Raw genomic sequence first — 26,994 nt, 5'->3', positions numbered from 1 at the left:
AAATATATCTTCAAGAATATGTGTACGTATGTAAGTCATATATATTGGTCATCTAGTGCTGCTATAACAGAAATACCACAAGTGGATGGCTTTAACAAAGAGAAGTTTATTCTCACAGTCGAGTAGGCTACAAGTCCAAATTCAGGGTGTCAGCTCCAGGGGAAGGCTATCTCTCTCTCGGCTCTGGAGGAAGGTCCTTGTGATCCGTCAGTGTTCCCCTGGTCTGGGAGCATCTCAGTGCAGGAACCTCAGGTCCAAAGGTCACCCTCTGCTCCCGGCACTGCTTTCTTGATGGTGTGAAGTTCCCAACTCTCTACTTGTTTCCCTTTCCTTTTATCTCTTGAGAGATAAAAGGTGGTGCAGGCTACACCCCAGGGAAACTCCCATTACACTGGATCAGGGATGTGCCTGAACAAGGGTGTTACATCCCACCCTAATGCTTTTTAACCACAGGCAGAGGCTATGAATTATAACACGTGGGAAAATCACAAAATGGAAGACAACCACGCATGGACTAACCAAGTTGATGCATATTTTTGGGCGACACAATTCAATCTATTACAGCACATGTGTGTATGTTGTTAGGTGCTGTTGAGTTGGTTCCGACTCATAACTACCTTGTGTACAACAGAATGAAATGTTGCCCACGCCTGTACCGTCCTCTCACAATTGTTGCTATGTTTGAGCCCATTGTTGGGGCCACTGTGTCAATCTATCTCGTCGAGGGTCTTCCTCTTTTTTGCTGACCCTCTGCTTTACCAAACATGATATCCTTCTCTAGGGAATGGTCCCTCCTGATACCATGTCCAAAGTATGTGAGGTGAAGTCTCGCCATCCTTGTTTCTAAGGAATATTCTGGCTGTACTTCTTCTAAGACAGATTTGTTCATTCTTCTGGCAGTTAATGGTATATTCAGTAGTCTTCCTTATTTCACATGCATATGAGGCAGTTGAACATATCATGGCTTGGGTCAGGTGCACCTTCATCCTCAAGGACATCTTTGCTTTTTAACACTTTAAAGAGTCTTTTGAGACTTTTGAGCCCAATGCAATATGTCCTTTGATTTCTTGACTGTTGCTTCCATGGGCATTGATAATAGGTCCAAATAAAATGTAATCCTTGACAACTTCAGTCTCTTCTCCATTTATCATGATGTTGCTTATTGGTCCAGTTGTGAGGATTTATGTTTTCTTTATGTTGAGGTGTAATCTCTACTGAAAGCTGTAGTCTTTGTTCTTCATCCGTAAGTGCCTCAAGACCTCTACACCTTCAGCAAGGAAGATTGTGTCGTTTGCATATAGCAGGTTGTTCATGAGTCTTGATGCCCTTAATTCTGATGCTGTGTTCTTCTTCTTATAGTCCAGCTTCTATGATTATTTGCTCAGCATACAGTTTGAGTAAGTATGGTGAAAGAATACAACTCTTAAGCACACCTTTTATGATTTTAAACCTCTCAGTGTCTCCTTGTTCTGTTTGAATGACTCCCTGTTGGTCTATGTACAGGTTCTGTATGAGCACAATAGAATTTTCTGGAATTCCCATTCTTTGCAATGTTATCTATAATTTGTTATGATCCACACAGTTGAATGCCTTTGCATAGTCAATGAAACACAGGTAAACCTCTTTCTGGTATTCTCTGCTTTCACCCAGGATCCATCTGACATCAGCAATGATACCCTTCATTCTGTGTCCTCTTCTGAATCTGGCTTGAATTTCTGGAAGTTCCCTGTCAATGTGCCACTGCAACTGTTTTTGAATGATCTTCAGCAAAATTTTACTTGAGTGTGATATTAATGATATTGTTCTATAATTTCTACATTCTGTTGGATTATCTTTCTTTGGAATGGGCACAAATACAGAACTCTTCCAGTCGGTTGGCCAGGTAGTTGTCTTCCAAATTTCTTGGCATAGATGAGTGAGCTCTTCCAGCGCTGCATCCATACATTGAAACATCTCAATTGGTATTCTGTCAATTCCTGGAGCCTTGTTTTTAGACAATATCTTCAGTGCAGCTTGGATTTCTTCCTTCAGTACCATCAGTTCTTTATCATGTCCTGAAATGGTTGAAGGGCGACCAGTTCTTTTTGGCACAGTGACTCTGTGTATTCCTTCCATCTTCTTTTAATTCTTCCTGTGCTGTTCAATATTTTGCCCATAGAATTCTTCAATATTGCAACTCCAGGCTTGAATTTTTTCTTCAATTCTTTCAGCTTGAGAAATGCCAAACATGTTCTTCCCTTGGTTTTTTACCTCCAGGTCTTTGCACATTGCATTATAATACTTTACTTTGTCTTCTCAAGCTTTCCTTTGAATCTTCTGTTCAGCTCTTTTACGTCATCATTTTTTTCCATTTGCCTTAGCTACTGTATGTTCAAGAGCAAGTTTCAAAGTCTCTTCTGACATCCATTTTGGTCTTTTATATCTTTCCTGTCTTTTTTTTTTTTTATTTCAAGATACTTTATTTTTAAAACAGGTCATGACACTAAGCTTTTGGCCCATTCTGTCACTGGACAAGCTAGAAATGCTTGCTCAGCAGCTGGGTGCATTCTTTAGTAGCATGTTTGAAAAATAAATAAAAACGCATATAAAACAAATATTCAAATAGTTTCCATAGGAACACAGATAAGTGTGACCCCATCTCCTAGTCTTCCATATTGTTGCATCTGTGCCAACCCTACTCTTACAAAGCCATTTCAAAACTAGCAATAATTAAGTTAAATGGTCCCCCTGGATCCCTTAATTCAAGCTAAACTCACAGTTAACAGCTACAAAAATACACATTAATACTAGCTGAAGCACAAGTTGCTGGATGGTGTTTCATTCCACTTTCCCAAGCACAACAAGACACAGGCAGAGTGCTGACATCATGCTCCTCTACTTCAGATGAGAAGTTGTGGCGCTCGATTTGCTGCATGAGTTGCCACATTGGCCCAGACATCACGGAGTAGATAGTTGGTCTTTGGAACCCACTGAAAGTAGAAGCAGCAGCAACAGTGTAAGACCCATGTTTTCAAACAGCATCCACTCACCCACATGCATTTCTGGCAGGTCACAGCACTCAACAATTCGATCAAGGCCATCACACGTCGGTCCCCATATGCTAGATGAATAGTACTTCTCATCTGGCTTGGGTCTCTTTTGCAGAAGGGGCTTGACATGTGCGTGATTATAAAGGATGCAATTAAATGACCCATATACTCCATCATTCACGTAGTACTTAAAGGTTTGTTCACTTGATCCATCTTCATCATCAGAGCCTGTCTGTTCCTTTAGTACAAGTTTCTTGGCGATGATATTAACGGCTAGAGTGAAAGCTGATGCAACACAGTATCTGCCTGGCTCAGCTATGATTTTCACTCCAGAATCTGACAGAAAATGCTTGTCCAATGCTGGATTGATTACACTGGTGATCTCTTCAAATTTAAGCTTCACATCCTCAGATCCAGGAAAGCCACGACCAATATCCAGCAGGTACATGTTGAAACCAACCTCATCTCCCATGTCAAAGACACCGCGGGCATCAGAGATGGCTTGCACGAAGGTCTCAGGGTCATTACAGCCACTTTCCACATGGAAGCTGACACCGACGACGTCAACATTCAGCTCTTTAGCTCGTTCTAAAAGAAGCCTGCTAGTTTGGAGTGTGGCACCAAATTTAACACTCAGACCACAGGCTGCTTTGGAATTGTCAGTGGCAATCCGCAAAACCAACTTTGCCTTTGGATGTGCCCTGGCAGCTTTCATCAACTCCACCTCGCTATCAAAAGTCATCATCTGAACTCCATTACTGGCAGCATACTTAATTTGAGATACTTGTTTACAAGGATTTGCATAGATTATTCTCTCTGGAGGCACACTGAGACTCTGCACCGACTGTTTTTCAGTCTTGCTAGCACAGTCAAATCCTGTTCCAATGGCAGCCAGAGTCCTCACTATGGCTCTGCTGTCATTACATTTGACTGCATAAAAGGGGGTGACATGAGGAAGAGCTTTTAACCACCTCAGATGTTTCTTCAGGATGTGTCCAAGGTCCGCAACATAGAAGGCATCCTTATCATCCGAAGAAGAAACTTCATTAATTTTTTGGTCCAGAATGTCCTTGGCAGTAAAACCTTCATCAAAGAAATGGTAGTCAAATTCTTCATTACTAAAGTTCATGGTTTCTGGATGTCCTCTTAGAGCCCATGGGCGCCGCAGGTGGGCCCCATAGAGATGCCGCAGAGGGGACGTGTAAGAGTGGCTTGGCTGCTCCGGCAGTGTCCCTGCCGCCTCCGCTGTGCCCAGTCAGCTGCCCACCCGCCCACCCACCTTGCTCCCTCCTGCCGGAGGACTGCCAGCCTGAGGTGGCACTGGAGCTGCTGGCTGAGGGGCGGCCGGCGGGCGGAGGCTGCCTGTTTCCTGTCTTTATAATCATCTTTTGCTTTCTTTATGTATGATGTCCTTGATGTCACTCTTCTGGTCTTCAGTCATTACTGTTCAGTGTGTCAAATCTATTCTTGAGATGGTCTCTAAATTATGTGGGATGTACTCAGGTCGCACTTTGGCTCTTGTGAACTTGTTTTAATTTTCTTCAGCTTCAACTTGAACTTGCATATCAGCAATTGATTGTCTGTTCCACAGTCGGCCCCTGGCCTTTTTCTGAATGATGATATTGAGCTTCTCCATCATCTCTTTCCACAGATGTAGTCAATTTGATTCCTGTGTATTCCATCTGGCAAGGTTCATGTTATAGTCACCATTTATGTTGTTGAAAAAAGGTATTTGCAATGAAGAAGTTGTTGGTCTTGCAAAATTCTAACATGCAGTCTCTGATATTGTTTCTGTCATCAAGGCCGTATTTTCCAACTACTTATCCTTCATCTTTGTTTCCAACTTTTGCATTTCAATTAGCAGTAATTATCAATGCATATTGATTGCATGTTCGATCAATTTCAGATTGCAGAAGGTGATAAAAATCTTCAGTTTCTTCATCTTTGGCATTAGTGGTTGATGAGTAAATTTGAATTATAGTCTTATTAACTGGGCATATATATGTGTATATAAAAAAATAAAAAACAAACCCATTAATGTCAAGTCAATTTTGACTCATAGCCACCATATAGGCAGGGTAGAACTTCCCATAGGGTTTCCAAGGAGTGGCTCGTGGATTCAAACTGCCAACCTTTTAGTTAGCAGCCATAGGCCTTAACTGCTGTGCCACCAGGGCTCTGTATAGGTATGTATATATCTTGTATATATAGGGGTAAACATATATATATATATGTGTATGCATGTGTGTGACTGTATGCATACAATGGAAACTGTGAGACCCAGAACTCGACAGAATTGCCTTGTTTTTCCAGTTCTGACAAGTTTTCCACCTTTGACGGAATGCAGTCTCACCACTTTTCTATCACTTGTTTTTGTGCAAAACATTTGAGTTTTCCTTCTCTGACAGGTTTCCACCTTCCACAGGTATGGCTTTTGCAGGTTTTACTGTATATGATAAAGCACATAGGGGGCACAGTTAATGATACTTCTTAGATATAACCAAATACCTCAGAAGATTGGATTTATGTGTTTGAAGGATTAATACCACGGTTTTGTGGGACATCTTGGTCAATATGCATAATATAGTTCATAAAGTTGTGTTGTACATCCTAGTTTGGTGAGTAGTGTCTGGGGTCTTAAAAGCTTGCCAGTGGCCATCTAAGATGCAACTCTTAGTTTCTACTTCTCCAGAACAAAAGAAAAAGAAGGAAACCAAAGACTCAAAGGAGAGTCTAGTCTACAGGACTAATAGTTGACATGAACTACAGCCTCATATACCTTGAGACCAGAGAACTAGACGGTGCCTAGCTACCACTACTGCCTGTTCTGATCAGGACCACATTAGATGAACACCGATCGAATAGGAGAAAAATGTGGAACAGACCCTCCAGTTCCTAAAAAACCAAACAAACAAAAAAACAGACATACTGGACTAGTTTAGACTGGGGGACTCCCTGAGACGATTGCCCTGAGATAGTCTTCAAACCTTGAACCGAAACTAACCTCTGAGGTCACCTTGTAGCTAAATAACAGATTGGCTCACAAAATAATGAATATCACCCATAAGTATGGTACTTCTTTAAAAAATCACCTATATGAGACCAATTAGTCAACAATTTCTTTAAAACAAAGATGAGAATGTTAGGGGGCAGGGAACTAGAGTAATGGAAACCGATCAACCAGAATGGAAATAATGAGAATGTTCACATATTGTGAAGAATGTAACCAATGTCACTGAACAACTTGGGTAGAAATTATTGAACGGGGACCTAAACTGCTGAGTAAACCTTCGCCTAAAACACACACACACACACACACACACACACACACGCACACACACACGCACACACAGTAAAAATGCAGATTCCTAGAGCATACTGCAAGAGAGTCTGATTTAGGAGGGCTGAGACGGTGCTCAGGATGATACATTTTAGTAAGAATGTCAGCCACTTTTGATAGAGTTGTTCTGTCGATTATACAGTGAGTAGCACTTGCCCAGACCTTAAAAACAAAGGCTTATTCAGAATTTGTTTTTAGGGTTCCCCCTCATTTCTCCCTTTAAACCCAGAAATACAAAAGGCCGTTTTACTAAAAAGAGTATTAATAAGTCATGCTGCTAGTCACTAGACTCTGTGCTCCTGAGGGCAGGGCACAGGGTTTGTTCAATGTGCCTCCTGCCCACAGCCTGGTACGCTGGACTTGGGAAGTATGGAGGCCAGAACAATCTTGGAGCCAGGTTTTATAGAACACACTGAAGACGGCTCTGAGCTCTGAGTATTTGTTTCTTTTCTTTCTGGAATGATGGTCCTGGGTCAGGGGAGGGGTCTGAGGGTCTCCAATGCTCTGCCTCCTCTACTGCTGGACTTGGATGGGGCTTGGCTGAGAATAAATGTTTTTTTTTTTTTTAATTGGCACAAATTATCATCTTTGGTGGAAGGGAGGCTGCTAAAGTGGGTTTCACATTCAGACGGTAGCTGGTGATAGCTTTGCCGTGTAGGAGAAGGGAAGGGCTTTGAAGCAAGCTCGGCCTCTCCTGGCCAGTCGATTCCTGGAGCCTGCCTTCAAGATGTCTGTGTGACAGTTTTCATCACATCCTGCAAGGGTGGCAGATCTCTGAATTGTTTTAGAACTGAAATGAACAGACTTCTGAGTAAGAGAAATACTAAAAGTTGCAATTTTTGTGTTACACTGACGTTGAATTTTTTTTTATGTTGACTGAAGAGACCGACTTTCATGTGGAATCTCTTCCTGTAGTACCATCTCATTTTCTGAGTCTTGGGCTAGGTCTTGGCTAGAATCAACAGGGTGACAGGGGCAAGGGAGAGGTTAGCAAACATCTTGTTGTTAGGTGCTGTTGAGCCGGTTCTGATTCATAGCGACCCTATGCACAACAGAACGAAACACTGCCTGGTCCTGCACCATCCTTACAATCGTTGTTATGCTTGAGCTCATTGTTGCAGCCACTGTGTCAATCCACCTCGTTGAGGGTTTTCCTCTTTTCCGCTGACCCTGTACTCTGCCAAGCATGATGTCCTTCTCCAGGGGCTGATCCTTCCTGACAACATGTCCAAAGTATGTAAGACGCAGTCTCGCCATCCTTGCTTCTAAGGAGCATTCTGGTTGTACTTCTTCAAAGATTTGTTCATTCTTTTGGCAGTCCATGGTATATTAAATATTCTTTGCCAACACCACAATTCAAAGGCGTCAGTTCTTCTTCGGTCTTCCTTATTCATTGTCCAGCTTTCACATGCATATGATGCAATTGAAAATACCATGGCTTGGGTCAGGTGCACCTTAGTCTTCAGGGTGACATCTTTGCTCTTCAACCCTTTAAAGAGGTCCTTTGCAGCAGATTTGCCCAATGCAATGCATGTTTTGATTTCTTGACTGCTGCTTCCATGGCTGTTGATTGTGGATCCAAGTAAGATGAAATCCTTGACAACTTCAATCTTTTCTCCGTTTATCATGATGTTGCTCATTGGTCCACTTGTGGGGATTTTTGTTTTCTTTATGTTGAGGTGCAATCCATACTGAAGGCTGTGGTCTTTGATCTTCATTAGTAAGTGCTTCAAGTCCTCTTCACTTTCAGCAAGTAAGGTTGTGTCATCTGCATAACGCAGGTTGTTAATGAGTCTTCCTCCAATCCTGATGCCCCATTCTTCTTCATATAGTCCAGCTTCTTGGATTATTTGCTCAGCACACAGACTGAATAGGTATGGTGAAAGAATACAACCCTGATGAACACCTTTCCTTACTTTAAACCAATCAGTATCCCCTTGTTCTGTCCAAACAACTGTCTCTTGAACTATGTAAAGGTTCCTCATGAACACAATTAAGTGTTCTGGAATTCCCATTCTTTGCAATGTTATCTATAACTTGTTATGATCCACAAAGTCGAATGCCTTTGCCTAGTCAATAAAACACAGGTAAACATCCTTCTGGTATTCTCTGCTTTCAGCCAGGATCCACCTGTCATCAGCGATGATATCCCTGGTTCCACGTCCCCTTCTGAAACCAGCCTGAATTTCTGGCAGTTCCTTGTCAATATACTGCTGCAGCTGTTTTTGAATGATCTTCAGCAAAATTTTGCTTGCATGTGATTTTAATGATATCGTTCTATAATTTCCATATTCTGTTGGATCACCTTTCTTGGGAATAGGCATAAATGTGGATCTCTTCCAGTCAGTTGACCAGGAAGCTGTCTTCCATATTTCTTGGCATAGACGAGTGAGCACCTCCAGTGCTGCATCTGTTTGTTGAAACATCTCAATTGATATTCCATCAATTCCTGGAGCCTTATTTTTCACCAATGCCTTCAGAGCAGCTTGGACTTCTTCCTTCAGTACCATCGGTTCCTGATCATATGCCACCTCTTGAAATGGTTGAACATAGATTAATTCTTTTTGATATAATGACTCTGTGTATCCCTTCCATCTACTTTTGATGCTTCCTTCGTCGTTTAGTATTTTCCCCATAGAATCCTTCACTATTGCAACTCAAGGCTTGAATTTTTTCTTCAGTTCTTTCAGCTTGAGAAGCGCTGAGTGTGTTCTTCCCTTTTGGTTTTCCATCTCCAGCTCTTTGCACATGTCATTATAGTACTTTGTCTTCTTGAGACGCCCTTTGAAATCTTCTGTTCAGTTCTTGTATTTCATCAATTCTTTTGCTTTAGCTGCTTGATGTTCGAGAGCAAGTTTCAGATCTCCTCTGACATCCATCTTGGTCTTTTCTTTCTTTCCTGTCTTTTCAATGACCTCTTGCTTTCTTCATGGATGATGTCCTTGATGTCATTCCACAACTCGTCTGGTCTTTGGTCCTAATGTTCAGTGCATCAAATCTAGGCTTAAGATGGTCTCTAAATTTGGGTGGGATGTACTCAAGGTCATATTTTGGCTCTCATGGACTTGCTCTGATTTTCTTCAGTTTCAGCTTGAACGTGCAAATGAGCAATTGATGATCTGTTCCACAGCCGGCCTCTGGCCTTGTTCTGGCTGACGATATTGAGCTTTTCCATCGTCTCTTTCCACAGATGTAGTCAATTTGATTTCTGTGTGTTCCATCTGGCGAGGTCCATGTGTATAGTCGCTGTTTATGTTGGTGAAAGAAGGTATTTGCAATGAAGAAGTCATTGGTCTTGCAAAATTGTATGATTTGATCTCTGGCATTGTTTCTGTCACCAAGGCCGTATTTTCCAACTACTGATCCTTCTTCTTTGTTTCCAATTTTCGCGTTCCAATTGCCAGTAATTATCAATGCATCTTGATTGCATTCTCGATCAATTTCAGACTGCAGCAGGTGATAAAATTCTTCTATTTCTTCATCTTTGGCCATAGTGGTTGGTGCGTAAATTTGAATAATAGTCGTATTAACTGGTCTTCCTTGTAGGCGTATGGATATTATCCTATCACTGACAGCATTGTACTTCAGGATAGATCTTGAAACTTTTTTTTGACGATGAATGCAGCACCATTCCTCTTCAAGTTGTCATTCCCAGCATAGTAGATGATATGATTTTCCAATTCAAAATGGCCAATACCAGTCCATTTCAGCTAACCAGTGCCTAGGATATTGATGTTTATGCATTCCATTTCATTTTTGATGATTGCCAATTTTCCTAGATTCATGCTTCGTACATTCCAGGTTCTGATTATTAATGGATGTTTGCAGCTGTTTCTTCTTATTTAGAGTCGTGCCACATCAGCGAATGAAGGTCCCAAAAGCTATACTCCATCCACGTCCTTAAGGTCGACTCTAAGGAGGCAGCTCTTCCCCAGTCATCTTTTGAGTGCCTTCCAACCTGGGGAGCTCATTTTCCAGCACTATATCAGACAGCGTTCCTCTGCTATTCATAAGGTTTTCACTGGCTAATGCTTTTCAGCAGTAGACTGCTGGGTCCTTCTTCCTAGTCTGTCTTAGTCTGTCCTCCATGGGTGACCCTGCTGGTATCTGAATACCAGTGGCATAGCTTCCAGCATCACAGCAACATGCAAGCCCCCTCAGTATGACAAACTGACAGACACGTGGGGGCAAACATCTTATCTGACTGTAATTCTAAATCATGAAACTGACTTCTAACATTGTTTTGCAGTTTTTAATTATACCTATATTTGCAAGTGCAGTTTTACTTGCAAGGCCCAAATAACTAAAGCTGCTAGAAACATTTTCTGTGTGAATCTGAGGAGCTGTGGACTTTATTTGGCTGCATACTTTTGAATTATCAAAGAAATGTTTGGTCCTTTTGAAAACTCTTCCCAGGACTTGAGTATCGTGTGTGTGTGTACGGGCTTACAGCGTCAGCACTTCTCAGAGGACTTGTCCCTCTTGTTCATTTTAAAATCAGCAGCAGCATGTCCACCTGTTGCTGTTGTGGTGGCATTGGACAGGAACAAGAGTGGTTTTGTTTACCACAGGGGACATTCTGTGTGTGATCATCAACTTCTTAGAAATAACTTCACACTGTTCGTATGCCTCAGATCAGCACTGTCTAACTCAGCTTTAGGTTCTGCTGCAGTGTCCTGGAGATAAACATACCTCACTTCAGAAGGTGTGTGTAGAATTTATATTTGCTATTTATGTCTGCTTATTTTCATCTTTTGCTTTTCTGGAAGGTTTTGGTCAGAGGTAGAGGTCCCTCACTCAGATGGGTTTGCTGAAAACCATCTACATCTTACCATTGTGAGTCACTAACTGCCCTTTCTGGGCTTTGATTTAATATAATGTGGGCAGACTAATGCATTCTTTTGTCAAATCTTTTTTTCTTGTACTCTTCAAGATATACATAGAGAGAGATTTTCCTTCTCTGGCTAAGCCCACAGTTTTGCCTGGTTTGCTTTCGTCTCCATAATCAAAGGGCAGATATTTTGTTTCTCTGTTGACAGGCTGGAGTTCCTGGGTGGCACAAATGTTTAATGTGCTTGGCTGCTAACCGAAATGTTGGGGATTTGAGTTCACTTGGAGGCACCTCAGAAGAAAGGCCTGGTGATATACTTCCAAAAAATCAGCCATCGAAAACGCTGTGGAGCACAGTTCTACTTTTACATGCATGCAGTCGCCATGGGTCAGCTTATATTTCATATAAGTGGGATCATACAGTATTTGTCCTTTTGTGACTAACTTATTTCACTCTGTATGATGTTTTTAAGGTTTATCCATGTTGTGGCATGGATCAGGACTTTGTTTCTCTTTATGACTGAGTACATTCCATTGTATTTGTGGACCACATTTTGTTTATCCAGTCGTTTGTTGATGGACATTTAGCTTGTTTCCACCTTTTGGTTATTGTGAAAAATGCTGGAATGAACATTGGTGTACAGGTTTCTGTTTGTGTTCCTGCTTTCAGTTCTTTTGGGTGTATGCCTAGGATTGGAATTGCTGGGTCATATGGTAGGAACTTGCTAATTTTTTAAAAAGCTGTGCCCTTACAGCGTGTAAGCAGTTGACTAAGAATGATTGTTCCTGTCAGGAGTGTGTTCTTGACCTGAGGTTGCAGCAATTATGCATTTATGGCTAGAAAATTACCAATTAACAGGGGAATATTTGCAGCATCTGCATTCCTTTCAAATATATTAGGGCAGGATAAATGGACATTTTTCTTATGAGGGGGAGAAACAGTAATTCACAGTGGGGCTCCTTTGAATGATCCCCTCAGCAGACACCCATCACACAAATCCTCAGCCTACTGGGCAGGTCTAGCCATTTAGCATCCATGTCTCACTTTCCAAGAAGGGGTATATGAGTTACTTCAAAATAGATTTTCTCTTCTCACCCTAGACGTGGTCCTGCTCAGTGTTAATTTCCTCTTGTGTCCTGTGCTGCTTCTTCCTCCTCTAACCACCCATAGTCCTTGTTCCCCGCTATGGTTAGTGGCACGTTGATGTCCTCTGGGTGTTTGGTCAGCCCTTCTTCCAAGATGTTCCTTCCTGTCACAGCCATGGAGGGCCACCGTGGTTTAAGTCTCAGTTGAGTACCATGTCTGCCCCCATTCAAGCAGGCGGGCTCTTGTCTGCTGTGTGTTTGGACAAACATTACTAAGATGTTAGGGAATGACACCTTGATGTGTAAGTGAGCCAGGGCTGTCTGGAGCTCTGCCACTGGACCGCTGCGTCACATGACCCAGGAGTGTAGAAATGCAGAGTCTCGGGCCCCCCAGACTTGCTGGGTCTGAATCTGCACTGCTCTGGGGTGAGAAGTGAGGCTGTGCCAAACACAGGCACCTTAGCACAGAATGTGTTTTCATGTTAAGTTATTTCAGAATGGGATCCTGGACTGTCATTAATAAGTTTATCGCAGATGAGGTCCCTTTGGTCTGGCTTGAGAACACTTAGCCCCCGTCTGCTCTCTGACTATGTCATGACTTGTGCAGGGCTGGACTGTGAGGGCTTGCCCTTAGGCCACATCTGGAATATCCCTGGTAGATCAGAGCTGCCCTCCTCTGCAGGCCAAGAGGGCGATGGACCTGGGGCTGCTGATCCTGGTGGTGAGGTACAGGGTGCACGCTCAGCAGGTCAAGCACCATTTTAGTCGGTCACAGCCAGCATTAAGAGACTAGTACACAGTAGAAGAGAAAATAGAATCACATAGCAAGGCTGAGTATTGTTTCTAGAAACTTTTTAAAAGTTACATAAGTATTGTTTCTAGAAACTTTTAAAAAGTTACATAAGTGATATGTATATATCAAGATGTATGTGTCGTTAGGTGCTGTCGAGTTGGTTCTGACCCATAGCCACCCTATGGACAACAGAATGAAACACTTCCGGTCCTGTGCCACCCTCACAGCCATTGCTGTGTGAGCCCATTGTCGCAGCCACTGTGTCAGTCCATCTCACTGAGGGTCTTCCTCTTCTTTGCAGGCCCTCTACTTCACTAAGAATGATGTCCTTCTTGACTGGTCCCTTCTGATAACATGTCCAACCAAAGTATATGAAGAGAAGTCTCACCATCCTCACTTCTGAGGAGCATTCTAGCTGTATTTCTTCCACGACAAATTTGTTTGTTCATCTGGCAGTCCATGGTATATTCAGTATTCTTTGCCAACACCATAATTCCAATGAATCGATTTTTCTTGTGTCTTCTTTACTCATCGTCCAGTTTTCACATGCATACGAGGCAAAAATACCATGGCTTGAGTCAGGCACACTTTAGTCCTCAAAGTGACATCTTTGCTTTTTAACACTTTAAAGAGGTCTTTTGCAGCAGATTTGCCCAATGCAGTACGTCCTTTGATTTCTTGACTACTGCTTCCATGGACATTTATTGTGGATCCAAGTAAAATGAAATCCTTGACAACTTCAGTCTTTTCTCCATTTATCATGATGTTGCTTATTGGTGCAGTTGTGAGGATTTTTGTTATCTTTATGTTGAGGTGTAATTGCTACTGAAGGCTGTAGTCTTTGATCCTCATCAGAAAATGCTTCAAGTCCTCCTCACCTTCAGCAAGCAAGGTTGTGTGTCATATATATATATATATATATATATATATATATATATATATATATATATTATCATAACTCCAAATCACACACATTGCTACTTGGTCAACCTGGACCTGAGAAGGCCTAGGCATGGCTTCCCATGGCGGCAGTCTTTGGGAGGTCAGCCATCTATTCTGCCAGCTTGTGGGCTCACAGTGTCCAAGTTCATCCCTGCCCAGTGAGGTGCTCAGGGAAATGACCAGAAGGCTTTGGAAGAAGTCTGTTTGTTGGTGAATGACTTGTTGCTCTTTCCATATGGAGGAATAAGGTCTAGATTTAGAAATAATATTCAATATTAAAGTTACTTTAGTTGTCAAATTAATTCCCAAGCATATTCATTTTTAATATGCCGACTGTGCTGCATTTCCTGTCCTAACCATCTGCTTAGATCGCTGTGTGTTGCTGATGGCAGGGTGGAATGGAGTCCAAATTCCAACTTTGCCTCTTAGATGCTGTGCGACCTTGGACAAATTACCCAGATTCTCTAAACTCCAGTTTTCTCATCTGTCAAGAGTAGAGGATGATAACATCCATCTGGGGTTGCTGTGAGGCCAGATGAGATAGCATACATGAAGCGCTGGGCTCAGCACTGAGGGCATGTACCATGAAAGTTAGCTTCATCGTCATCATCCTCATTCCTTACCTGCACATGAACGACCATGATGCCTGAGTGTGTCTATCTGTTTGATTTCTTCTTGTCATAACCAATTAAGTGTCCAAAGAGTTCTGAGGCAGCACGTTTCCCCTCTGGGGGCCACCACCTCGCCTTGCTCTCGAGCGGGCACTAGGGAAGCACTGGTGGCAGGAAGTGGGGTCATGAGGACATTTGTCTTTGTAATGCTGGGGTAGGCACTCTGTGCCATGCATGGTGGCATGGGGGGGCCTATGCAGGGGGCAGAGGTTGTGCCCTTGGTCTTGACCTAACTATGTGCCTGGGCCCAGACCCTTTCCCTCAGTGATCCTCTATGCCGTACTCACTATAACATGAGGGTACAGGACTGGAAAGAGCTTGTCAGGTGTGAGAGCTGGGCATCAGCCTGAGTGTGCTTCTGCGATGCTATTCTGGGGCTGCCAAGTATGAGCGTGCTGGGTGCTGGTGCTGGGAAGGGGGAGGTATACGATTATATAGAGACAGCAGAGGTGGGCCCTGTGCTCAAGGTCTGTGACCCAGTGGGGGATTCCAGATGCCACATGAGAGCACACAGTCATCCACTCTGTAGGGCAGAGGAGGCTCTTCGGCAGTGAATCACGGTGTAGTGGCAACTCTGATCAGGACGTGTCTATCCTTTATGTCCTTGGGCTGCAGGCCCCTCCTGCCTCTCCCACTCTTCATAGTGACTGGAAGGTAGCCAGCCTTCTCTTCACTTGTGAGCCCTGAGTCTCCTAGATAGATGCTGATGCTCATGGTGGGGCGGGGCGGGGGGGGTAGAGGGCGGGGTGGTGTGGGGATCAGTCGTCTGATGTGGCCCTGCCAGTATGCTCAGCCTGGGCACAGTGGCCCTGAGTCCTGATGTGTCAGTGTGCTCGAGTGCTCTGGCTGGTGGCAGGTCAGTAACGTCTGCACTTGGCTGTATCCTGGTGTGCCCTCCCTCCAGGATGCCTGGGAGACTAGACAGTGCTGGTTGCTGAGCAAGCAAAACCAGAATGTTGATGGCTTCCTGTCTTTTTCAAGCTTTCATTCCTCCTGAGCACTTTGTAATCTCTTGTACAGGTGCTGTTCTTTGTCTTTTTCCCTTGAGTTTGGAAATAACTAGGGAAATATTCACTGTTGGACTAAAATGTCACTTGAAAAAAATCCTTTTTTTTTTGTTTCTTTAAGGCATTTTTTTTTTTCTGGCTTTGTTAAAAACTACTTTTTCCCCTTTGTGCTTTTCCTTTTTAGTATCCTGATCTTAAGGTTTCTCAAGCCTCCTCAGCATTGTGAGTGTGTGTACACGTGAGTATATACACATTTGCACACAAGAGTGCATGTGTGTGTGTGTCTGTGTTGGTGGGTTGTGTTGTTTTTTAGAGGAAGAATTCCCAGGGAGCACCGTGTCCTGAGTTTTGTTGGCTACGGTGCTGCTTAGTACAGATTTTAGTACAAACTTGCCTGAGGGTGGCCTTGTCCTATTTTTCTCTTAGATGGTTCTGGTATTTATACGGCTTAGGAGATGGACCTTCTGGATTTTCCAGATAAAGAGCTCAGGCCTAGGCAGTGGTGGGTGGTGGGTGGGGGAATAGGAAGCCTGGTTGTACTTTAGCTTTAGACAGCGGGAACGTTTCTGCTTTGCCTGAAAGATTTCCTTGGCTGGAGTGGAATGGCAGGCCGGAAGTCTGGGAGAAGGTCAACCGACAGGAACGCCCAGGCTAGTGCTTTGACGTGAACAGCTGTTTTCCACCTCTCCTTGTTCAGCCCACTTTTCAGGAGTTCGTGCTCGCGCCCAGGGCCAGGTGTGAGAGCTCTTGCCCCACTGGGGGCCCAGAGGGCCAGGACTGTGAAGAGACAGGCCTGTGGGCCAGGGAGGGCTCGCCTCTGCGTCCTGCAACCTGTTCCTCGCCGCCCTTGCAAAGTGAGGCAGGGACATGACTGCCTCTGCTTCCGGATGCCCCGCATTTATGTTTTGGGGGAAGGAAGGCTCAGCTCAGAAGTCTCCTTGCTGCCGGCCGCACGCCGCGTGTCTCCGGGTCCTGAGAGGCTCAGGGCGGCTGGTTACGGACAAGCCGTACCATTGTGGTGTGCTGACCCAGCCAACCCGGCACCGCTGCTGGTCACCGCGAGGTTTGCGTCTGCGCTATGGGCACCGGGTGCCACTAGAGCGGCCGGACAGGCAGCAGGTTCGCTCGCGGTCGGTGACTCGCATGGCCGCGGAGACCAAAGTCAGCGAACGTTAGAGCAGAGGTTCTGTGCTGGGTACCGAAAAGACACACTATGGTCAGTACTTACCGTCAGCAGTTGCTGTAATAGTAATTCAGCTCAACATGCTGTGCCCTTGTGCCGGTCAGCTTTTATATATTTAAAAAAAAAAAAAAATTATATATTACACATCTATAAAAATATTTAAATTTTCATATATTTTTATTTAAAAAAATGAAATAGTAAAGTTTACTAAAATAAAAATGATGTGGCATTTCTTGAACGACTAAATGAATGCACCCATACATATTATGTTTGTGGAAATGTCCCTGACACAAAAATGCATGCATGTCTGTGCCTCAGCAGAATGTGGGTCCATCTTTAAGGAACATTTTTAGGTACAACTTCAAGATGTCTGAAAAATGAAATAAAGCAAATGCAGTTTTGAGAAGTGCTTCAGTGGAGCCTTGGTGGTGTAGTGGTTAAGAGCTTGACTGCTAAATACTTAGAAACCCTAAGGGAGAGTTCTGCTGTGCCCGATAGGGTTCACCATAAGTCAGAATTGACTGGCTGGCAACGGGTTTGGCTTGGTTACCTGCCTTTTCCTCTTTCCTTCTGTAATGCTGTACACGTGACTTACTGCTTTACGCTTTCCCTGTCCCAGGTGTGAAGTCCATGAAACGCCTCCTTCTTGCTGTGCCCAGGTGCCAGTGTGTTTTAAATGGTTCCACTTCACAGGACTCAAGTGGCTCAGCTGGAACAATTCCTACTGCAGAGAAGGGCCAGGTTCTCCACTTAACCTTTGTCTTAGAGACAGACAGTTTAAGAATGAACTGAACTTACCTTGTTTTCCCTTGCATGTTTTCCAATCTCTGCCATTCCTGCCTTCCCCTCCTTGGCGTGAGAGCAGCCCTGCCCAGCAGTGCCTCTCTGGAAGTGTGGCTGACTGGCGAGGCCAGTGATCTGCTGCGCAGTGTGGACTGTGGGGTCCACGATCAGGAGGATACCTCACACAGAGGCCATAGACCCACAAGGACCCTACTTCTCCCTCTGACAGCCAGGTAGGCAGCAGGGCAATATACGAGGGTCTGCCAGTCCTTTCTCTGAGGGGCTATGCTTGGTCTTTCTCTTCATTGTCTTTCTCTTGAGTAAGCCATTCTTCCCAAGGCTGATTTCCTTTGCAGAGACATAATAGTAATGCTCAATCTCCTTTTCTTTGAAGACTTGGACTTTGTGTTGGCTTCTGTTTGTGAGATTTTGGCAAAGGGATACCCTGACTAGAGCTAAGGAATGATGAAGCGGAGTGGGGTGGGAGCTCTGCCTTGCCCCAGAAGTGCTGTGTGACCTTGAGCAGCTGGCCACAGGGAGGGATGTATCCGTGGCTCGTGATCCCTCCAGCCCCCACGTGATAGTAAAGCTCTGGGTCGCTGGCTGTTTTCACAGGTAGAGACTGGCCAAAGAGAGCTAATATAATGCAGGGAACTGAGTCTGTCCAACTTCCTGCCTTGTCTATCAGTGAACTGGTGCTCACAGTATCCTTGGCTAGGGTATGCGGACCTTGCTGCCTGAGAGGCTGAGTGCCAGGAGTTAAACGAGGAGGCAGTGTTCAGGTTTTCTGAGTTGTCTGTGAGAAAGTGGGAGTGTATAGTAAATTCCTGGATATAAATTTCCAGGGAGTATGACAGGTAGTGAAATGAAGCTTTTATTCTGTACTCTTTTAAGTAATTTAACTGATTACAATATTTTATTTTAATTGTGCTCTAAGTGAAAGTTTACAGTTCAAGTCAGTTTCTCATACAAAAGCTTATACACACATTATTATGTGACCCTAGTTGCTCTCCCTGTAATGTGACAGGATACTCCTCCTCTCCACCCTGTATTCCCCTTGTCCATTCAACCAGCTCCTGTCCCCCCTCTGCCTTCTCATCTCACCTCCAGACAGGAGCTGCCCACTTAGTCTCATGTGTTTACTTGATCTAAGAACCACACTCCTCACCAGTATTGTTTTATGTCTTATAGTCCAGTATAATCTTTGTCTGAAGAGTTGGCTTTAGGAATGGTTTTAGTTTTGTGCTAACAGAGAGTCCGGGGGCCATGTCCTCTGGGGTCCTTCCAGTCTCAGTCAGACCATTAAGTCTGGTCTTTTCTCCTGCTCCATCAGGGACTCTCTGTTGTCTTCCCTGTCAGGGCAGTCATTGCTTGTAGCCGAGCACCATCTAGTTCTTCTGGTCTCAGGCTGATGGAGTCTCAGGTTTATGTGGCCCTTTCTTTCTCCTGGGCTTGTATTTTCCTTGTGTCTTTGATGTTCTTCATTCTCTTTTGCTCCAGGTAGGTTGGGACCAACTGATGCATCTTAGATGGCTGCTTGCTACCTTTTAAGACTCTAGGCACCACTCACCAAAGTGGGATGCAGAACAGTTTCTTAGTAAATTTTGTTATGCCAGTTGACCTAGACGGCTGGTAAAACCATGGTCCCCAGACTACCGCCCCTGCTACTCTGTCCCTTGAAGTGTTTTTGCGACTGACGAGTTTCACTTAGGATAATGTCTTCCAGATTCATCCATGTTATGAGATGTTTCACAGCTTAGTCATTGTTCTTTATTGTTGTGTAGTATTCCATTGTGTAAATATACCATAATTAGTTTATCCATTTATATATTGATGGGGAGGGACCTACATTGTTTCTGTCTTTTTGTTGTTGTAAGCAGTGCTGCAGTGAACATGGGTGTACCTATATCTGTTTGAGTGAGGGCTCTTATTTCTCTAGGATATATTCCAAGGAGTGAGATGGGGGATCGTATAATAGTTCTATTTCTAGCTTTTTTTAATTTTAATTTTTATCATGCTTTAAGTGAAAGTTTATAAATCAAGTCAGTCTCTCATACAAAAATTTATATACACCTTGCTATATACTACTAATTGCTCTCACCCTGATGAGACAGCCCATTCCTTCCTTCCACTTTCTCTTTTCATGTCCATTCCAGCCAGCTTCTGACTGCCTCTGCTCTCTTATTTACCCTCCAGACAGGAGATGCCAACATAGTCTCAAGTGTCTGCTTGATCCAAGAAGATCATTCTTCAGCTATATCATTTTCTATCCCACTGTCCAGTCCAATACTGGTGTGAGCAGTTGGCTTTGGGAATGGTTCCTGTCTTGGGCTAACAGAAGGTCTGGGGGCGTGACCACCGGGGTCCTTCTAGTCTCAGTCAGACCATTAAGTTTGGTCTTTTTATGAGAATTTGGGGTCTGCATCCCACTGCTCTCCTGCTCCCTCAGGAGTTCTCTGTTGAGTTCCCTGTCAGGGCAGTCATTGATTGTAGCTGGGCATCTTCTAATTCTTCTGGTCTCAGGCTGATGTAGTCTCTGGTTCATGTGGCCCTTTCTGTCTCTTGGGCTCATAATTACCCTGTGTCCTTGCTATTCTTCATTCTTGTTTGCTCCAGGTATGTTGAGACTAATTGATGCATCTTAGATGGCTGCTTGCTAGTGTTTAAGACCCCAGACGCCGCTTTCCAAAGTGCGATGCAGAATGTTTCCTTAATAGATTTTTTTATGCCAGTTGACTTGGATGTCCCCTGAAACCATGGTCCCCAAACCCCCACCCTTGCTACTCTGGCCTTCGAAGCATTCAGTTTATTCAGGAAACTTCTTTGTTTTTGGTATAGTCCAGTTGTGCTGACCTCTTCTGTATTGGGTGTTGTCTTTCCCTTCACCTAAAATAGTTCTTATCTACTAATTAGTGAATACACCTCTTCCTCCCTCCCTCCCTCCTCCCTCTCATAACCATCAATGAATATTTTCTTCTCTGTTTAAACTATTTCTCAAGTTCTTTTAATAGTGTTCTTATACAATTTTGTCCTTTTACAGCTGACTAATTTCACTCAGCATAATGCCTTCCAGATTCCTCCGCGTTATGAAATGTTTGACAGATTCATCAGTGTTCTTTATCGATGCATAGTATTCCATTGTGTGAATATAGCATAATTTATCCATTCATCCGTTGATGGGGACCTTGGTTGCTTCCATCTTTTTGCTGTTGTAAACAGTGCTGCAGTGAACATGGGCGTGCACATATCTGTTCATGTAAAGGCTCTTATTTCTCTAGGTTATATTCCAAGGAGTGGGATTGCTGGATCCTATGATGGTTCTATTTGTAGCTTTTTAAGGAAGTGCCAAATCGATTTCCAAAGTGGTTGTACCATTTGACATTCCCACCAGCAGTGTAGAAGTGTTCCAGTTTCTCTACAACCTCTCCAACATTTATTATTTTGTGTTTTTTAGATTAATGCCATTCTTGCTGGAGTGAGATGAAATCACGTTGTAGTTTTTTTTTTTTTTATTAACTTTTATTGAGCTTCAAGTGAACGTTTACAATTCAAGTCAGTCTGTCACATATAAGTTGACATACATCTTACTCCGTACTCCCACTTGCTCTTCCCCTAATGAGTCAGCCCTTCCAGTCTCTCCTTTCGTGAAAACTTTGGCAGCCTCCAACTCTCTCTATCCTCCCATCCCCCCTCCAGACAGGAGATGCCAACACAGTCTCAAGTGTCCACCTGATATAATTAGCTCACTCTTCATCAGCATCTCTCTCCCACCCGCTGACCAGTCCCTTTCATGTCTGATGAGTTGTCTTCGGGGACAGTTCCTGTCCTGTGCCAACAGAAGGTTTGGGGACCATGGCCGCCGGGATTCCTCTAGTCTCAGTCAGACCATTAAGTCTGGTCTTTTTATGAGAATTTGGGGTCTGCAACCCACTGATCTCCTGCTCCCTCAGGGGTTCTCTGTTGTGCTGTCAGGGCAGTCATCGATTGTGGCCGGGCTTCTGGTCTCAGGATGATGTAGGTCTCTAGTTCATGTGGCCCTTTCTGTCTCTTGGGCTCTTAGTTGTCGTGTGACCTTGGTATCCTTCATTCTCCTTTGCTCCAGGTGGGTTGAGACCGATTGATGCATCTTAGATGGCCGCTTGTTAGCATTTAAGACCCCAGACGCCACATTTTAAAGTGGGATGCAGAATGTTTTCCTAATAGAATTATTTTGCCAATTGACTTAGAAGTCCCCTTAAACCATGGTTCCCAAACCCCCGCCCTTGCTCCGCTGACCTTTGAAGCATTCATTTTATCCCAGAAACTTCTTTGCTTTTGGTCCAGTCCAATTGAGCTGAACTTCCATGTATAGAGTGTTGTCCTTCCCTTCACCTAAAGCAGTTCTTATCTACTAATTAATCAATAAAAAACCCTTTCCCTCCCTCCCTCCCTCCCTCCCTCCCTCCCCCCCTCGTTACCACAAAAGTATGTGTTCTCAGTTTTTACTGTTTCTCAAGATCTTATAATAGTGGTCTTATACAATATTTGTCCTTTTGCCTCTGACTAATTTCGCTCAGCATAATGCCTTCCAGGTTCCTCCATGTTATGAAATGTTTCACAGATTCGTCACTGTTCTTTATCGATGCGTAGTATTCCATTGTGTGAATATACCACAATTTATTTACCCATTCATCCGTTGATGGACACCTTGGTTGCTTCCAGCTTTTTGCTATTGTAAACAGAGCTGCAATAAACATGGGTGTGCATATATCTGTTTGTGTGAAGGCTCTTGTATCTTTAGGGTATATTCCGAGGAGTGGGATTTCTGGGTTGTATGGTAGTTCTATTTCTAACTGTTTAAGATAACGCCAGATAGATTTCCAAACTGGTTGTACCATTTGACATTCCCACCAGCAGTGTATAAGAGTTCCAATCTCTCCGCAGCCTCTCCAAGATTTATTATTTTGTGTTTTTTGGATTAATGCCAGCCTTGTTGGAGTGAGATGGAATCTCATCGTAGTTTTAATTTGCATTTCTCTAATGGCTAATGATCGAGAGCATTTTCTCATGTATCTGTTAGCTGCCTGAATATCTTCTTTAGTGAAGTGCATGTTCATATCCTTTGCCCACTTCTTGATTGGGTTGTTTGTCTTTTTGTGGTTGATTTTTCACAGAATCATGTAGATTTTAGAGATCAGGTGCTGGTTGGAGATGTCCTAGCTGAAAATTCTTTCCCAGTCTGTAGGTGGTCTTTTTACTCTTTTGGTGAAGTCTTTAGATGAGCATAGGTGTTTGATTTTTAGGAGCTCCCAGTTATCGGGTTTCTCTTCATCATTTTTGGTAATGTTTTGTATTCTGTTTATGCCTTGTATGAGGGCTCCTAGGGTTGTCCCTATTTTTTCTTCCATGATCTTTATCGTTTTAGTCTTTATGTTTAGGTTTTTGATCCACTTGGAGTTAGTTTTTGTGCATGGTGTGAGATATGGGTCCTGTTTCATTTTTTTGCAAATGGATATCCAGTTATGCCAGCACCATTTGTTAAAAAGACTATCTTTTCCCCAATTAACTGACACTGGGCCTTTGTCAAATATCAGCTGCTCATACATGGATGGATTTATATCTGGGTTCTCAATTCTGTTCCATTGGTCTATGTGCCTGTTGTTGTACCAGTACCAGGCTGTTTTGAGTACTGTGGCTGTGTAATAGTTTCTGAAATCAGGTAGAGTGAGGCCTCCCACTTTCTTCTTCTTTTTCAGTAATGCTTTGCTTATCCGAGGCTTCTTTCCCTTCAATATGAAATTGGTGATTTTTTTCTCTATCACCTTAAAAAATGACATTGGAATTTGGATTGGAAGTGCATTGTATGTATAGATGGCTTTTGGTAGAATAGATGTTTTTACTATGTTAAGTCTTCCTATCCATGAGCAAGGTATGTTTTTCCACTTAAGTATGTCCTTTTGAATTTCTTGTAGTAGAGCTTTGTAGTTTTCTTTGTATAGGTCTTTTACATCCTTGGTAAGATTTAGTCCTAAGTATTTTATCTTCTTGGGGGCTACTGTGAATGGTATTGATTTGGTAATTTCCTCTTCTGTGTTCTTTTTGTTGATGTAGAGGAATCCAAGTGATTATTGTATGTTTATTTTATAACCTGAGACTCTGCCAAACTCTTCTATTAGTTTCAGTAGTTTTCTGGAGGATTCCTTAGGGTTTTCTGTGTATAAGATCATGTCATCTGCAAATAGAGATAATTTTACTTCCTCCTTGCCAATGCGGATGCCTTTTATTTCTTTGTCTAGCCTATTTGCCCTGGCTAGGACTTCCAGCACGATGTTGAATAAGAGCAGTGATAAAGGGCATCCTTGTCTGGTTCCCGTTCTCAAGGGAAATGCTTTCAGGTTCTCTCCATTTAGAGTGATATTGGCTGTTGGCTTTGCATAAATAACCTTTATTATGTTGAGGAATTTTCCTTCAATTCCTGTTTTGGTGAGAGTTTTTATCATAAATGGGTGTTGGACTTTGTCTAATGCCTTTTCTGCATCAATTGATAAGATCATGTGTTTTTTTCTTTTGTTTTATTTATGTGATGGATTGCATTAATGGTTTTTCTAATATTAAACCAGCCTTGCATACCTGGTATAAATCCCACTTGATCGTGGTGAATTATTTTTTTGATATGTTGTTGAATTCTATTGGCTAGAATTTTGTTGAGGATTTTTGCATCTATGTTCATGAGGGATATAGGTCTATAATTTTCTTTTTTTGTAATGTCTTTACCTGGTTTTGGTATCAGGGAGATGGTGGCTTCATAGAATGAGTTGGGTAGTATTCCGTCATTTTGTGTGCTTTGAAATACCTTCAGTAGTAGTGGTGTTAACTCTTCTCTGAAAGTTTGGTAGAACTCTGCAGTGAAGCCGTCCGGGCCAGGGCTTTATTTTGTTGGGAGTTTTTTGATTACTGTTTCAATCTCTTTTTTTGTTATGGGTCTATTTAGTTGTTCTACTTCTGAATGTGTTAGTTTAGGTAGGTAGTGTTTTTCCAGGAATTCATCCATTTCTTCTAGGTTTGCAAATTTGTTAGAGTACAATTTTTTGTAATAATCTGATATGATTCTTTTAATTTCATTTGGTTCTGTTGTGATGTGGTCCTTTTCGTTTCTTATTCGGGTTGTTTGTTTCCTTTCCTGTATTTCTTTAGTCAGTCTAGCCAGTGGTTTATCAATTTTGTGAATTTTTTCAAAGAACCAGCTTTTGGCTTTGTTAATTCTTTCAATTGTTTTTCTGTTCTCTAATTCATTTAGTTCAGCTCTAATTTTTATTATTTGTTTTCTTCTGGTGCCTGATGGATTCTTTTGTTGCTCACTTTCTATTTGTTCAAGTTGTAGGGACAGTTCTCTGATTTTGGCTCTTTCTTCTTTTTGTATGTGTGCATTTATCGATATAAATTGGCCTCTGAGCACTGCTTTTGCTGTGTCCCATAGGTTTTGATAGGAAGTATTTTCATTCTCGTTGCATTGTATGAATTTCTTTTTTCCGTCCTTGATGTCTTCTATAACCCAGTCTTTTTTCAGGAGGGTATTGTTCAGTTTCCAAGTATTAGATTTCTTTTCCCTAGTTTTTCTGTTATTGATTTCTAGTTTTATTGCCTTGTGGTCTGAGAAGATGCTTTGTAATATTTCGATGCTTTGGACTCTGCAAAGGTTTGTTTTATGACCTAATATGTGGCCTATTCTAGAGAATGTTCCATGTGTGCTAGAAAAAAAAGTATACTTTGCAGCAGTTGGGTGGAGAGTTCTGTATAAGTCAATGAGGTCAAGTTGGTTGATTGTTGTAATTAGGTCTTCCATGTCTGTATTGAGCTTCTTACTGGATGTCCTGTCCTTCTCCGAAAGTGGTGTGTTGAAGTCTCCTACTATAGTTGTGGAGGTGTCTATCTCACTTTTCAGTTCTGTTAAAATTTGATTTATGTATCTTGCAGCCCTGTCATTGGGTGCATAAATATTTAATATGGTTATGTCTTCCTGTTCAATTGTCCCTTTTATCATTATGTAGTGTCCTTCTTTATCCTTTGTGGTGGATTTAAGTCTAAAGTCTATTTTGTCAGAAATTAATATTGCTACTCCTCTTCTTTTTTGCTTATTGTTTGCTTGATATATTTTTTTCCATCCTTTGAGTTTTAGTTTGTTTGTGTCTCTAAGTCTAAGGTGTGTCTCTTGTAGGTAGCATATAGACGGATCGTGTTTCTTTATCCAGTCCGTGACTCTCTGTCTCTTTATTGGTGCATTTAGTCCATTTACGTTCAGCGTAATTATAGATAAATAAGTGTTTAGTGTTGTCATTTTGATGCCTTTTTATGTGTGTTGTTGACAATTTCATTTTTCCACTTACTTTTCTGTGCTGAGACGTTTTTCTTAGTAAATTGTGAGATCCTCATTTTCGTAGTGTTTGACTTTATGTTTGTTGAGTTGTTACGTTTTTCTTGGCTTTTATCTTGAGTTATGGAGTTGTTATATCTCTTTGTGGTTACCTTATTATTTACCCCTATTTTTCTAAGTAAAAACCTAACTTGTATCGTTCTATATCGCCTTGTATCACTCTCCATATGGCAGGTCTATGCCTCCTGTGTTTAGTCCCTCTTTTTTATTATTGTGATCTTTTACAGATTGACTTCCGTGATTCCCTGTTTTGAGAATGTTTTTGTTTTAATTAATCTTAAGTTGTTTTTGTGATTTGATATCAGGATTTTGTGATTTGATATCAGGATGTTCTGTTTTGTGACCTTGTGTTGTGCTGGTATCTGATATTATTGGTTTTCTGACCAAACAATATCCTTTAGTATTTCTTGTAGCTTTGGTTTGGTTTTTGCAAATTCTCTAAACTTGTGTTTATCTGTAAATATCTTAATTTCGCCTTCATATTTCAGAGAGAGTTTTGCTGGATATATGATCCTTGGCTGGCAGTTTTTCTCCTTCAGTGCTCTGTATACGTCGTCCCATTCCCTTCTTGCCTGCATGGTTTCTGCTGAGTAGTCTGAACTTATTCTTATTGATTCTCCCTTGAAGGAAACCTTTCTTTTCTCCCTGGCTGCTTTTAAAATTTTCTGTTTATCTTTGGTTTTGGTGAGTTTGATGATAATATGTCTTGGTGTTTTTCTTTTTGGATCAATCTTAAATGGGGTTCGATGAGCATCTTGGATAGATACCCTTTCGTCTTTCATGATGTCAGGGAAGTTTTGTGTCAGGAGTTCTTCAACTATTTTCTCTGTGTTTTCTGGCCTCCCTCCCTGTTCTGGGACTGCAATCACACTCAAGTTATCCTTCTTGATAGAGTCCCACATGATTCTTAGGGTTTCTTT

At 42.4% G+C, this 26,994-nt stretch overlaps 2 protein-coding genes across 3 annotated transcripts in view; one reads left to right on the top strand and one right to left on the bottom strand.

Annotated features, from left to right (window-relative positions):
* The window catches only part of LDLRAD4 (low density lipoprotein receptor class A domain containing 4), a 771,753-nt gene that overhangs the window by 91,179 nt on the left and 653,580 nt on the right, over positions 1–26,994 (top strand). The gene's annotated exons all lie outside the window — the stretch shown is intronic.
* Positions 2,759–4,158, bottom strand: LOC126085658 (ornithine decarboxylase-like). The gene is given in 2 exon segments (XM_049901255.1): positions 2,759–3,000; positions 3,003–4,158. Coding segments are annotated over 2 exon segments (1,398 nt in total).

Source organism: Elephas maximus, chromosome 11 (assembly GCF_024166365.1).
Source record: "Elephas maximus indicus isolate mEleMax1 chromosome 11, mEleMax1 primary haplotype, whole genome shotgun sequence".
Taxonomy (NCBI): domain Eukaryota; kingdom Metazoa; phylum Chordata; class Mammalia; order Proboscidea; family Elephantidae; genus Elephas; species Elephas maximus.
Note: the sequence above shows the minus strand (reverse complement) of the source record. Positions and strands in the feature narration are given on the sequence as shown.